This window comes from Asterias amurensis, chromosome 5 (assembly GCF_032118995.1).
Source record: "Asterias amurensis chromosome 5, ASM3211899v1".
NCBI classification, from domain to species: domain Eukaryota; kingdom Metazoa; phylum Echinodermata; class Asteroidea; order Forcipulatida; family Asteriidae; genus Asterias; species Asterias amurensis.
The window spans coordinates 20,122,071-20,135,801 of NC_092652.1; the positions used below are offsets into that span (position 1 = coordinate 20,122,071).

The 13,731-nt window shown below is 40.1% G+C and overlaps 3 protein-coding genes across 3 annotated transcripts; all 3 read right to left on the bottom strand.

The window, feature by feature from the left end:
• Nucleotides 1–367: 367 nt before the first annotated feature.
• LOC139936927 (cytochrome P450 2J4-like) lies at nucleotides 368–6,858 on the bottom strand. Its single transcript, XM_071931761.1, has 4 exons — nucleotides 6,769–6,858; nucleotides 4,365–6,542; nucleotides 1,833–2,792; nucleotides 368–1,636 (listed from the first exon to the last, which is right to left on the bottom strand). Exons 2-4 carry the CDS (start codon nucleotides 4,720–4,722, stop codon nucleotides 1,455–1,457), a joined length of 1,500 nt encoding a protein of 499 aa, XP_071787862.1. The 5' UTR covers nucleotides 4,723–6,542; nucleotides 6,769–6,858; the 3' UTR covers nucleotides 368–1,454.
• A 749-nt stretch (nucleotides 6,859–7,607) lies between these two features.
• Nucleotides 7,608–11,315, bottom strand: LOC139936928 (cytochrome P450 2J4-like). Its single transcript, XM_071931762.1, has 3 exons — nucleotides 10,819–11,315; nucleotides 9,384–10,343; nucleotides 7,608–9,206 (listed from the first exon to the last, which is right to left on the bottom strand). Exons 1-3 carry the CDS (start codon nucleotides 11,171–11,173, stop codon nucleotides 9,025–9,027), a joined length of 1,497 nt encoding a protein of 498 aa, XP_071787863.1. The 5' UTR covers nucleotides 11,174–11,315; the 3' UTR covers nucleotides 7,608–9,024.
• Nucleotides 11,316–12,647: 1,332 nt separating this feature from the next.
• On the bottom strand, nucleotides 12,648–13,031 carry LOC139937299 (uncharacterized). Its single transcript, XM_071932403.1, has one exon. The coding sequence runs from the start codon at nucleotides 13,029–13,031 to the stop codon at nucleotides 12,648–12,650; it is 384 nt and encodes a 127-aa protein (XP_071788504.1).
• Nucleotides 13,032–13,731: the final 700 nt, after the last annotated feature.

Here is a 13,731-nt window from a genome sequence, read left to right on the forward strand (position 1 = left end):
ATTTTGTGATGTACTAATTTTTCAAAATTAGCAAAGCACAAACCTACTATTATATGTAAAAATCATATGTCAATGGCTTGCTTGAATACAACAAGTTATATCGTGCATTGCAATAACGATGACTCTATCTCTCATATTTTCATGTTATCAACAATATAACTTGATGGGTTCTGTATGAATCATTAGAGCAATGAATGCTCTCTTTAATTTGGAAAAAAATAAAACAATAGGAACATCAAAGACTTGTAACACGCACATGTTTATCTACACTCTGAGTGCTCAATGTGCGCCTACAAGAATACACCCAAAATATCGGGGGAAAACCACAGGCATGGAATGACTAAAATGCAGAAGTTATAATGAGCAAGAAAAGGCAGGAGACATGAAATCCGTTTTGTGTTAATATATTTTATAAATTTCTAGAGAACTGGATGTTAGCCTTTAAAAACTTACATGACTACAACATGACTAAAATGCGAATACAATGAGCAGGAAGATGCAAAGATATTAGTTGATATTGTTGAAATTTTTATAAAACTGGATGTTTGATTTTAATGAGCATATCAGAGTACACTTACTAAGTTACGGTGACTTACACTGGGTGCACATAACAAGAAAAGAATAGCCTACATTAATCAAAGTTGTAAAGGTCAGGGCTAAGCAATTATTTATATGCAAATTAATATGCAAATAGGAAAATTGCATCAGACTCAAAAACAACTGAGGGCGCACTTGGTATCGGCTCTGCCCCACACATAACCTTTTGTCCAAGGCCTTCATCGTGGCTTGGACAGCTTCGTAGAGCCGGCCCAATCGAATGGAACGGGAGACAACACACGCGAGTGGCTAACCACGAGGGCTTTTTCCAACTTGTTTTGCGGTTTTGTTTATGAATTATGCATAGAGCATGAAACGTGCATTATTGTTTGCTGACTCGCTGACCCCGTCGCTTCTCATTGGTTTGGACTTTTGTTACCCTTTTGGGTAGCAAAAGTCGAGATTATAAAGATACATAAGATACCGCAAAAAAAAGTTGGAAAAGAGCCTCGTGTTCGCCACTTGCGTGTGTGGTCTCACGTTCCAGTCGCTTGGGACCGCGGGTCTACGAAGCTGTCCAAACATACTGACGGAAGCCAAAGTATGCCTGGTTTTAAAATACACAGTTAGGTGTACAGGATAGTCTCTTTTAACTTTTGGACCGCATGTTGAAATAACCAATTTCCAACTGACCTTTAAAATATAATGAAAAATGTTTTTAAATCTAATAAAACAGGTAATGCAATAATAACAGTTCAGCCAAGCAACTATTTTGTGAATTGAGAAAACATCATATAAACACGTGCCGAAACATTGGGGGGAGTATAAACGCGTAGTAAATCGAAGATGAACATCTTGTGAAACCACATTGTATTCCTCCCCCAGCCATAAAGATTGTGGAGTTGTGTGAGTCCGTTTTACTCTCTAGGAATGGCGCGAACTTCGAATGGAATTGGAGCCAACGTGACGCCGTTGATAGCCTTGAAAGATAATGGTTGAGAATCATCCGGTTTCTTGAAGGAGAACTGATGCAGTAAATGTGAGAAGAAGATGAACAGCTCCATCTTGGCAAGTTGCTCTCCTAGACACACCCGGCGACCTGCAAGGAAAACAAACAAAAAACCAGAAAAGTTAAAAATATATTTGGTATCAAAATTTCTCAGAGGTTAATGTAAAAAGCACACCACTGGCAAAGTTTCGTATTCAACTGAAATGCTATTGGATACTGTTTTTGCACAAGGCAATTATTATTATTTGATGTGAATAGTGTTTGACTGTTCGAGTTGAAAATTTACCTGAACCAAAAGGCAGAAGTTCCAACCTTGGCTTAAAGGAACCAGCCTCGTCAAGAAATCTCTCCGGGATGAATTTTTCTGGATCGGACCAGGTGGATGGATCGTGGCTGACGGCCCAAAGATTGGCAATAATCAATGTCCCCTTGGGGATATCGTAGCCAAGTAGTCTGGTATCCTCGGAGAACATGTGGGGAGGGTTGACAGCCACAATGGACGCCAGACGCTGCACCTCAAGGAGGGTCGCCTCAGTGTATGGCAGCTGAGGTTTGTCTGCGAGGCGTGGTAGACGATTTCTACCTACGCTGCCATCTATTTCCTGTTGTATCTTGGCTTGTACCTCAGGATAGGCCATCATGTACAGCAACGCCCAGCGGAGGGTGGTTGATGCAGTCTCTGTTCCAGCCGTAAATAGGTCAAAACACGTCAGCAACATATTGTCCATGGTAATGTACTTCTTTGTATTCTCATTCTTATTGTCGTGGATCTCTCTGAGGAAGACATCGATGAAATCTTTCGGATTCTCGAGGTCTAAATTGCTTCGATGGTTTTCCACGCTCTCCCGGATGAACTCGATAATTGAACGTATGTTACCTTCCATTTCTCTGGAAGTTGACGTGAATGACAAGTACTCCATGATGGGTAGGTACGTGTACATCTCTCCGCCGCCACTAAGCTCGAAGTTACGGCTCATTGACTTCAGCAGTTTCTGGAACTTTGGATCAGTGTAGTCGAATCTTTTACCCAGGGTAACGGAGCAGATGACATTCGAGACAGCATTACTTAACAAAAGAGCTGGGTTGAATGAGTTCCCCTCGTGTTCCTTGATACCGTTGGTGAGGCACCCTGCCTCGGTAGCGATGGCGTCCTCGAAGCTTGACCTCCACACGCCCAACCCTCTCAGTACTGACAGACAAAACTTCCTCTGCTGGAACCAGTTCTCACCGGAGGCGTTACCTACACCTTTGGAGAAGAACAACACTAATTACATGAAGTTTTTTTTTCTCCCTGTGTATTAAAGCCTCTGGCCAAGGAGATTCGTGTTCATACTTGGGTCCCGTTCTTATTTGGCCCCTTTTAGACCGGCTCTAGAACCATTATTCCTCCATGATGCATATATGGTGGAGCAACGGAAACAACCAAACGGATTACATTTTATTGTAAACTATTTATGCAGTTGGGAAAATTACAGAATTGGTTTTGCTAACAAAACAGTTGCTGGCACTGTAAGCACTTAATGTATTAATACACCATTTATACATGAACTGTCAAACCTGTAGAAGTTAGAGAACGATCATCAGTCAGGGTCATGAGAAAATAGTGAAAAAACGATTACACATTTTGCATGACATTAAATATGCAAACAACAAAATGAACAAAACGCTCACTAAGCGATAAACTCCTAAGCAAATTATTTATTTCTCATCTAATATGACATTTCAGGTAGAAATATTTCAAGGGATGTTTTCTACTATCGTCATCATTAGACCGTGTACGTGTAAATCTGTGATCTTCACGATCTTCACGATTTAGGGTTTTCTTTATTTTTTGTAATTTTTGTAATTGTTAATATTTTTAGACTCGCAAGCCGAAGTGAATTTCACTGTACATGTATTTATATGTGTGACAATAAACAATTGAATTAAAGTTGAATTAAAGTTGAATTAAAGTTGATTTTGTTTTCTTACCAATTCTGTATAACAATCCTTTAAAGACACAAATAACCAGACATTGGGGCAGACTGAATGGATACAATTGGCTTAAACTACAAGATCAAGGACAGGTGATCATAAACCAACAAAGTGTGTTTTTTTTAATAAACCTACTTAAAAATAAGACTAACCGCAGTTTCATTCAAACTAAAGTTTTGATTGCCGGCTTATCTTCTCTATGTTAACTCTGTGATGTTAATTTTCTTTTTTCCCAGATATAACGATATTTTTGTATTTGGTTATTTATTTGTTTAACCTTTATACCTCCTTTTGACGCCACAAATAATTCGCAACGAATAATTCGGAAGTACGCAATGTAGGGCAATTCCCCTGCCAAAAATTCGCAGCGAAACAGGGCTGTGACGTCATAAACCGCATCGCATAATGTAAAAAAGTATGAATAAAGCCTGTACTAAGATGGATTGTACATGACGCCGTTGACCACCATCTTTGATATGTACGCGTGAAATGATATACCATTGGCTGACAGTTGTAGCGTGCACCTTTTCAACGTTTCATCAAATATAGCGGTTGGTGACGCTATGTGCAATTCATCAATAGTGGACATCGGAGATAATTGTTGACGTTGATGTTCATGGCTTGTTTCGCCATATTGCAAACAGTTACGCAAATTTTCAGGCAAATATTATTGATTTGTTCCATTGTTGCAAATTATTCACAAACAATTTGCGACACGGCTAAGTTCTCCAATACTAATTCAATGTAAATGTTTTTAGACCAAAGTGAACCTGTAACATGTTTGCTGTCCCCAGCATAATGTGTTATTATAGCGGTTTGGAAAGTATATTAAAGCAAAACTTACTTATGGCCTCTGGATCATTCGTCATCTTCCTGTAGAAGCTTGTGGGTGGACGAGCTGCGGTGTTGGGGTGACCAAGAGCCTCCTTGATGGAAGCGAAGCTGTTGACGACCACCACCAATGTACCGCCTAGATTCATACTAAACACCGGTCCATAGGTCTTAGCCAGTCGGGTAATGTTCTTGTACTCGTCCCCGGCCAAGATTAGATTTGGGAAGTAGCCAAGAAGGGGCCATCCAGTCGGGCCGGGAGGAAGGTTCCTCGGCCGTCGGTAAAACCATGTAGCTATGAAGAGAGCTATCAACCCAACTACCACTGACTTGACAGTCAATAAGCTAATTATCCCAAGTAGAAACGCCATGGTGTGTTCTGTTTGTCAATTCAGAGCTAACGAAAATGTGAGGTCTCAGAACTCAACTTGTATACCCTGTGTACGAAACGACTCCCTCTTCACTGCTCTACTGGGTTGAGTATTAGCCGTGGGACGTGCAACCTTTAGCATTGTGTGTCACGCAGCACCTTAATCCGTCAACGATTTTTATCAGAATAATCTCAACAATGATCCCTTTTCTTAAATTTTGCATACTGACCCAGACTATTTCAATGTTGAGTTGTGTTTGATTAACCTTTGATCGAACGATACGACCCCACTTTGCCAACTTGCTGAATATCTAGGGACCTACATATTTGCTTGTTAAAGGCACTGTACACGTTTAGTATTATTGCCAAAAGACCAGTATTTTCACCTGGTGTCCCAACATTATGCATACAATAACAAACCTATGAATATTTGGGCTCAATTGGACATCGTAGTTGCAACTTTACCTCTTTCTCAAAAAGTATATACGTTACTTCTGAGAGAGCTGTTTCTCATACTATCAACACCTTTCCTCGTTACCTAGTAAGTTATGCTAATGTTTTATGTCACTTTATGTTAAAAACACTCATTTTGAGTATTTACCAATAGTGTCGAGTGCCTTTAAACAGTCATTCCCACCAGGGTTCACGTAAACATCACGTGGTATTTGTGTTGGGTATTACTGCCTTGCTGAGTAAAATATAACATTCCGTTTTTTGGCAAATTATTGAAAGGTTGTCACACACTGACATCACAATGGGACATTTGGGGATTGCACAGTGGCTGATACTGTGGGTAAGCCGTTAAAGGGGAGGTATACGTTTGGTGAGCACTCTACAGGGTGTCTCCAAAAAAAGGTAATCCTACTTTTAAGGGTTTTTATGGCCAGACTATTATGTTTACCAGCAGAAAGCATGACATCATCTTAAAGCTGAAACCTTGTGCTTTCCAATGATACATTTGGTTACATTCAAGGGTCATGCATCAGCGAGCACCATTGTCTTGAAGTTGTGGCGCATAAATGCAGTTGGTTCACTTTTGAACCCATGTCATTTTGGCCTTCAGACAGAGTGTAAACCTCGGGTTGTCACAAATGGTTCAGCTAATAACAGCAGAGTGGTCAAGAAAAGGTATGAAACCAGAAGTTTGCTGGGATCTCTCTTACACCGCTCAAGAAGCCACTCACAGAAAGTATGTCTTCTTGCAAGATCATGAAGCAGAAGTTCATGACGGATGTGAAGATGTGGAACAGATGAAAGTGAAGGTCCAGATGAGTGATCCGATTAAAAGTGGTGTGGCTCAGTCAAACACCATTCCGTCTTGCACTTGTCTCCCGTGGGTGGTCAATCAGTTGCTGTCGTAGGATAGCGATGTTTTCCTGACATCTCGCTGTCCTTGGCCTTCCTGAACTTCCTTTATGCGATTGAGGCTGGTTCCTGATGTGCCTCATACTTTCTCACATTGGCCCAGAGTTTCTTTGCTGGTGGTTCTCGATCTGGGAATGCTTCTCCAAATGCATCCTGTGTAGCCTGCAAAAAGTTCTGGTTTCATACCATTTCTTGACCACAAATATTCTCTGTTAGCTTTGTGACAACCTGAGTTTGGCGGCGACATGCACAAAGTGTACATGACAATAAATTCTTGAGAGTTTTATCAGTTTGTACAGTTCTTGTCTTTTATTGCTCTTCTCAACTTGTACAGTTTCCTCGTTCTCAGTATACAACTCTCTCCAGGTATCTATGTATTCACTCTGTTTACTGTCATTGATTGTGTTCAGTAGGTTCAATAGGTTCACTACGTAGTTCACTAGGTTCACGTAAAAACTGCAAGTTAAGGAACAATACACTCATTAAGTTTCAAGTAACTGAAGCAACATTAAACTGTGCTAACTATCTATCACTAAATAGAAACTGCTTATAACATGTGCATTTCAACTCCAAAAAACGTCAGAACTTCATTAAATAAGTCATTAAAAAACACGACTTTCAAATAGTCCAAAACACCTAAAATTACTGCAAATGGAACTATGATACTCAAAGATGTATTTACCTGTGTCCAAGGTCTGTGGTAGAATGGAATGTGGACAAATTTAGATGGCAAAAAGGGGCTCAGAAGTCTTAGCTTTAGTTTTACAATGTGGCTCGATTGTTTGTGGCTCGGCTGAAAATAGCGCCCTCAAGAGACAGAAGTCCGAGATAGAAAAATCAACATACCTGCTGTAACACTGAGGTTTACACACTGTCTGAAGGCCAGAATGACGAGGGTTTAAAAGTGAACCAACTGCATTTTTGCACCACATTTTCAAGACAATGGTGCTCGCTGGTGCATGACCCTTGAATGTAACCAAATGTATCATTGGAAAGCACAAGGTTTCAGCTTTAAGATGATGCCATACTTTCTGCTGGTAAACATAATAGTCTGGCCATAAAAACCCTTTAAAGTAGGATTACCTTTTTTTTGAGACACCCTGTATAAGTTAATAAGTATTGGTCGTTTATAAAGTGTTTTGAGAAACATTTCTCTTCGAATTAATGTGGTTATAAAAAATATATAAAAAAATCAGTTTTTATGTACCAAAGTTTGAATCTTGGACAGAGTGTGTATTCCTATAATGGATTATTCTTCCTGCATGGACGTTTTTTTCGCTCAGGATTGTCGGCAATATCTCAAAAAAGCGCGACCACATTGAAATTAGTTTTATTGGTAACCTATCTACGTCATGTCCCTCAATGCACTTACATTCAAAGCGTTTGTCAATGACAAATAGATGGACAAAACGGCCACGTCGTATGGGGTTGGGGAACGGCCCTCTACAAACAAAGAACAAGCATTTACAAAGAATATACAACATGTATAAAAGATAAAATTATCTCATGCAACTAATTTAATGGAATACAGTAACATGATGTACGGTCCATAATACACAATCACATCACAAACGAGTAAACTCGACTAGAATGTATAATGGTATAACAGGTTAACGACACAAGACATTATTGGTGATTGTCAAAGACCAGTCGTTTCACCTAGTGTATCTCAACATATGCATAAAATAACAAACCTGTGAAAATTTGAGCTCAATTGGTCGTCGAAGTTGCTAAATGACTATGAATGAAAAACACCCTTGTCACACGAAGTTGTGTGCTTTTAGATGCTTGATTTCGAGACCTCAAAATCTTATTCTGAGGTTTCGAAAATCACGTGGAAAATTACTTCTTTCTCGAAAACTACGTTACTTCAGAGAGAGCTGTTTCTCACGATGTTTTAGACTATCAACAGCTCTCCATTGCTCGTTACCATGCAAGTATAGTTTTTGTGCCAACAATTATTTTGAATATTTACCAACAGTGTCCACTGCCTTTAACCCATGGCTTGCTATACACAGTGCTTGTTAAACCTACATTTGAACACACTCATTTGAAAAATTAAAACTTGGCATAAACCTCAAAATGATACTCCTCGCATGGTAATAGTAACCGTCAAGAGGGCTTGTTCGTAGCCATGCTCCCTACATTGAGAGACAATTACAAACAGAAAATATTGGGTGCTGTTTCTTGCTCGGAGTTAAATGGAAAAGCGAAAGGTCCAAAGGTCAGGGGACACAAACTTTAGTATATTTTGTTGATAAACAAACCATATGCAAACAGGAAAGTTGTATCAGACCCAAAAACAAAGAGGGCGCGCACTTGGTATCCCAGCACAAATACAACATTATTATGTAAGCGTGAGTCAGATGGTCTGTGCAAACGCAGCGTTCATGTTCCACCCATTGCCTGTGCCTTTTACAAGACTTTAACGGAGTCCTTTTCAAGCAAGGACGGCTCTTTTCCGCATTTTGCTGTCATATAGAATGGAGAATGCTGAGCCTTGATTTCATCGCATCGGATGATTGAATGTTAGGCCCGGGACGCATTTTTGTGTTTTACCAAATCTTCAACTTTGTCTATAATTAAGGACACTTCCATCTGTTTGTTGCCTTGTACTGAAAGTGCACATTTGGAAAAATGGAATTCAAAATACACCGTCAAATGCTCAGGACACCTTCTCTTAAATTCTGAGTCCACATTGCATTTGATATTCTTTTTGCAACTGAAAAGTTTTCCTTGTTTGTATTGCTTTTTATCTTTTATAAAATCCAATAATGTCAGAAATAAAACAATAAAACAGCTTTTTTACATAACCACAATCCAGTCATCCTAGAAATAATGTGAATTTATTTTAAAGCCATGCTTCTCCATTGAGAGGTACATAAAACAAAGCATTCCTCTGCATGCAAACAGATTGTGGGGTAACAGTTATTCCATTTTACTCTCTAGGAATGGCACATACTTCAAATGGTATCGGAGCCAACGTGACGCCGTTGATAGCCTCGAAAGATAAAGGTTGAGAACCATCCGGTTTCTTGAAGGAGAACTGATGCATTAAATGTGAGAAGAAGATGAACAGCTCCATCTTGGCAAGCTGCTCTCCTAGACACACCCGGCGGCCTGCAAGGGAAACAAGAACCAAATAAGTTTGGTATCAACATATCCAAGCGGTTAAGACCATCTTTGTTAAAATCTCTTGTTCCATCACTGGGTTTGGTATCTACTTGTCTTTTCCCAATGTTCAATCAATGCAATTATTCATTTGATGTTTGGATAACATTGGACTGTTCGTGTTACCTGTACTAAACGGCAGATGCTCTTCTCTTGGCTTCAAGGAACCAGCTTTGTCAAGAAATCTCTCCGGATTAAACCTCTCTGGATCGGACCATATGGATGGATCTCGGCTGACGGCCCAAAGATTAGCAATGAGCATTGTCCCCTTTGGGATATCGTAGCCAAGTAGGCTGGTATCCTGTGAGAACATGTGGGGAAGGTTAACAGCCACAATGGACGCCAGACGCTGCACCTCAAGGATGGTCGCCTCAGTGTATGGCAGCTGAGGTTTGTCTGCAAGGCGTGGTAGACGATTTCTACCCACAATCTCATCTATTTCCTGCTGTATCTTGGTTTGTACCTCATGGTAGGCCATCATGTAAAGCAACGCCCAGCGGAGAATGGTTGATGTAGTCTCTGTTCCAGCAACAAAGAGGTCCAGGGATGTCAGCAACATATTATCTATGGTAATGTAACTCTTTATATTCTTAGTATCGTTGACGTGGATCTCTCTGAGGAAGACATCGATGAAATCTTTCGGATTGTCTGCATCTAAATGGCTACGGTGGTTCTCCACACTTTCCCGGAGAAACTCGAGTATCAAGTGTACGTTACTTTTCATTTCTTTGAAATCTGACATGAATGACAAATAATCCATGATGGGTAGAACAATATACACTTGTCCGCCTTTATTTAGTTCCAAGGTACGACTGATCAACTTCAACAGTTGCTGGAACTTTGGATCAGAGTAGTCGAATCTTTTACCCAGGGTAACGGAGCAGATGACATTCGAGACAGCATTACTTAACAAAAGAGCTGGATTGAATGGGTTCCCCTCGTGTTCCTTGATACCGTTGATGAGGCAGCCTGCCTCGGTAGCGATTGCGTCCTCGAAGCTTGACCTCCACACGCCCAACCCTCTCAGTACTGACAGACAAAACTTCCTCTGCTGAGACCAACTGTCACCAGTGGAGTTGACCACACCTAATTGAAAAAGAAATAACTATACGATACAACAATTGTCTTTCGTCATATTACATGACATACTTTGTACAGCTTTAACAACCAACAACGGAAACGGCGCTAGTCGCCTCCAGAAAGAACCTGCAAAACATTGTTATAATGGTATAACCAGTATCATTATCTCAACTACTCCACGTATAGTTTCTTTTTTGTTCACAACAAAAGGGACTAGGAATATTAATTTTCTGAAAAGCTTCAAAATTTTACTAAAACATGATTATTGAAATTTCGTACACGCGATGTACAGGTGATAAGTTATGCGGTCAATTTTACAGTGCAGCCGGGAATTTTCGCTCATTACAGAATAGGACAATATGCAATGCGGGCCGTAATCTGTCTTAACACAACTCTCCAAGCCGATTTTTTTCGTTCGATGTCCCTTTAATAGCCAATATGGGAAAAGTGGTTTGGAAAGTATAATGTTAGCAAATCTTACCCAAGGCCTCTGGATCTTCTGTCATCTTCCTGAAGAAGCTTGTGGGTGGACGGGCTGCGGTGTTGGGGTGATTCAGAGCCTCCTTGATGGAAGCGAAGCTGTTGACGACCACCACCAATGTACCGCCTAGATTCATACTAAACACCGGTCCGTAGGTCTTAGTAAGTCGGGTTAAGTTCTTGTACTCATCCCCGGCCGAAATGAGATTTGGGAGGTAGCCAAAAAGGGGCCATCCAGTCGGGCCGGGCGGAAGGTTCCTCGGCCGTCGGTAAAACCATGTAGCTATGAAGAGAGCTATCAACCCAACTATCACTGACTTGACAGTCAATAGGCTAATCACATGAAGAAACGCCATGGTTGTGGTATAATGTCAATTTCAGAGCTAACAGATGTGAGGTTTCGGAACTCAAGGTAGCCTTGTGCCTTGTGCACGAACAAACAATTTTACCAGAATGATCGCAACAATGTCGATCCCTTTTCTAAACTGTGACATATGGACCCAGACTCTGTCATTGTTGAACTGTGATATGGATCAATCGTGATCGAATGATACGACGCACCTGGATAACTTGCTCAATATCTAGGGGCCCACAGATTAGCTGGACACGTTTAGTAATAATTTATTGTCAAAGACCAGTCTTCTCACCCGGTGTACACCAACACGCATAACAAACCTGTGAAAATTTGGGCAAATTTTGGTCATCGAAGTTGCAAGAGAATAATGAAAGAAAATTACCCTTGTTGCCCTACTTGGTGTGCTTTCAGATGCGTAATAAAAGGCTTCAGCTGAAATCTTTTATTATTTTATTTGAGTGAGAAATTAACTGTTTCTCAAACATTACGTTACTTCAGAGAGAGCCGTTTCTCACATGTTTTAAACTATCAACTGCTCTCCATGCATGTTCTCGTTACCGAGAAAGTTTTTCTGCTAACAATTTATACTTTGAGTAATTTCCAATAGGGGCAGTACCTTTAAACGGTCATTCAAGCAGGACTCACGCAAGCATCGCGTGTTATTTTTTATATTTGTTGTATTACCGCCTTGCCTATATAAAATTCCGTTTTTGCAAATCATTGAAAGGTTGTCAGACTGACATCACAATGGAACATATTTGGAACGCACAGTCGCTGATAATGTAGACAAATCGTGAAGGGGGGTATACGTTTGGTAATTACTTTTACAAAACGCAATACAAAACTATTTGTTAGAAGCCTAAAACCGCTTTCAATAATATCAAGCATTGTGAGAATAATTTCGCTTTGGATGGGCAAACATATCAGTTTTTATGTCCCAAAAATTGAATCTGAGACAGAGTGTGTTTACTATGAATAGTGTAAACGCAGCATTCATATTTTGGCCAAGCCCTTAACAGAACTATGTTCCACCCATTTCTACTGCCTTTTACAAGACTTTAACGATACTGAGTCTTTTTTTAATTAAGCAAGGACGGCTCTTTTCCCCATTTCGTTGTAATGTCGAATTATAAAGGTATTGACCCTCAATTACAACGCATCGGATAACGCAAGGCTCTAGGCCCGGGACGCCTTTTAGTGTTTTACCAAAACAAATTCAACGTTGTCTATATAGAATAGTTCCACCTGTTTGTTGCCTTGTACTGAAAGCTAACATTAACAACAACAAAAGGAAATTAATAATACACCATCAAAATGCTCAAGAAACCTTCTCTTAAATTCTGAGTCCACATTTTGGTATTACTATTTAAAACTGATTTTTTTTTCTGTTTTTGTTATTCTTTTAATCTTTTAAAATATCGAATAACCTCAGAAACAAAACAAAAAAAACAGCTTTTTACATAATCACAATCCAGTCACCCTAGTAATAATGTGAATTTATTATCATAGCCATGATCCTCTGTCATTTTCTTGTAGAAGCTTGTGGGTGGACGGGCTGCGGTGTTGGGGTGACTCAGAGCCTCCTTGATGGAAGCGAAGCTGTTGACGACCACCACCAATGTACCGCCTAGATTCATACTAAACACCGGTCCGTAGGTCTCAGCCAGTCGGGTTAAGTTCTTGTACTCGTCCCCGGCCGAGATGAGATTTGGGAAGTAGCCAAGAAGGGGCCATCCAGTCGGGCCGGGAGGAAGGTTCCTCGGCCGTCGGTAAAACCATGTAGCTATGAAGAGAGCTGCCAACCCAACCAGTACTGACTTGACAGTCAATAGGGTAAAAATCACATCAAGAAACGCCATGGTTATGTTCTCTGCAAATTTCAGAGCTTACAGAAATGTTAGGTTTCGGAACTCATTAGGTGCACGAACAAACAATTTGGCATGTGGACCTAAGACTCTTTCATTGTTAAATTGTTTTACGGATCAACCGTGATCGAACTATACGGCACATCTAGATAACTTGCTGATTATCTAGGGGCCTACATATTTGCTTGTTAAAGGCACTGGACACGTTTAGAAGACCAGTATTTTCACTTGATATACCACAACATTATGCATCAATAACAAACCTGAGAAAATTTGGGCTCAATATTGGTCATCGGAGTTGCAAGAGAATAATACCCTTGTTGCACTATGGTGTGCTTTTAGATGCGTAATAAAGGCTTCAGCTGAAGTTTTTTTGAATTATTTTATTTGAGAGATAAATTACCTCTTTCTCAACATCTACATTACTTCAGAGACGACCGTTTCTCACATTATACATATCAACAGCTCCCAGGTAAGTTTTTATGCTCACACTTATTTTAAGTATTACCAAAAGTGTACAGTGCCTTTAAACAGTCACGTCCATGGCTCACGCAAACATCACGCAGTTGGGTTTTACTGCCTTGCTGAGTAAAAATAACGTTCTTGCAACAAAATAATTATAGAAATGTTGTCACACTGACATCACAATGGGACATTATTTTGAACGCACATTGTAAAGGGGAGGTATACATTT

Coding starts and splice junctions, on each gene's coding strand:
- LOC139936927 (XM_071931761.1), bottom strand. CDS start 4,722: ATGGCGTTTCTACTTGGGATAATTAGCTTATTGACTGTCAAGTCAGTG. Junction 2,793..4,364: donor GAATGATCCAGAGGCCATAA/GTAAGTTTTGCT, acceptor TCTTCTCCAAAG/GTGTAGGTAACGCCTCCGGT. Junction 1,637..1,832: donor ACTTCTGCCTTTTGGTTCAG/GTAAATTTTCAA, acceptor TTTTCCTTGCAG/GTCGCCGGGTGTGTCTAGGA.
- LOC139936928 (XM_071931762.1), bottom strand. CDS start 11,173: ATGGCGTTTCTTCATGTGATTAGCCTATTGACTGTCAAGTCAGTGATA. Junction 10,344..10,818: donor AGAAGATCCAGAGGCCTTGG/GTAAGATTTGCT, acceptor TTTTTCAATTAG/GTGTGGTCAACTCCACTGGT. Junction 9,207..9,383: donor GCATCTGCCGTTTAGTACAG/GTAACACGAACA, acceptor TTTCCCTTGCAG/GCCGCCGGGTGTGTCTAGGA.
- LOC139937299 (XM_071932403.1), bottom strand. CDS start 13,031: ATGGCGTTTCTTGATGTGATTTTTACCCTATTGACTGTCAAGTCAGTA.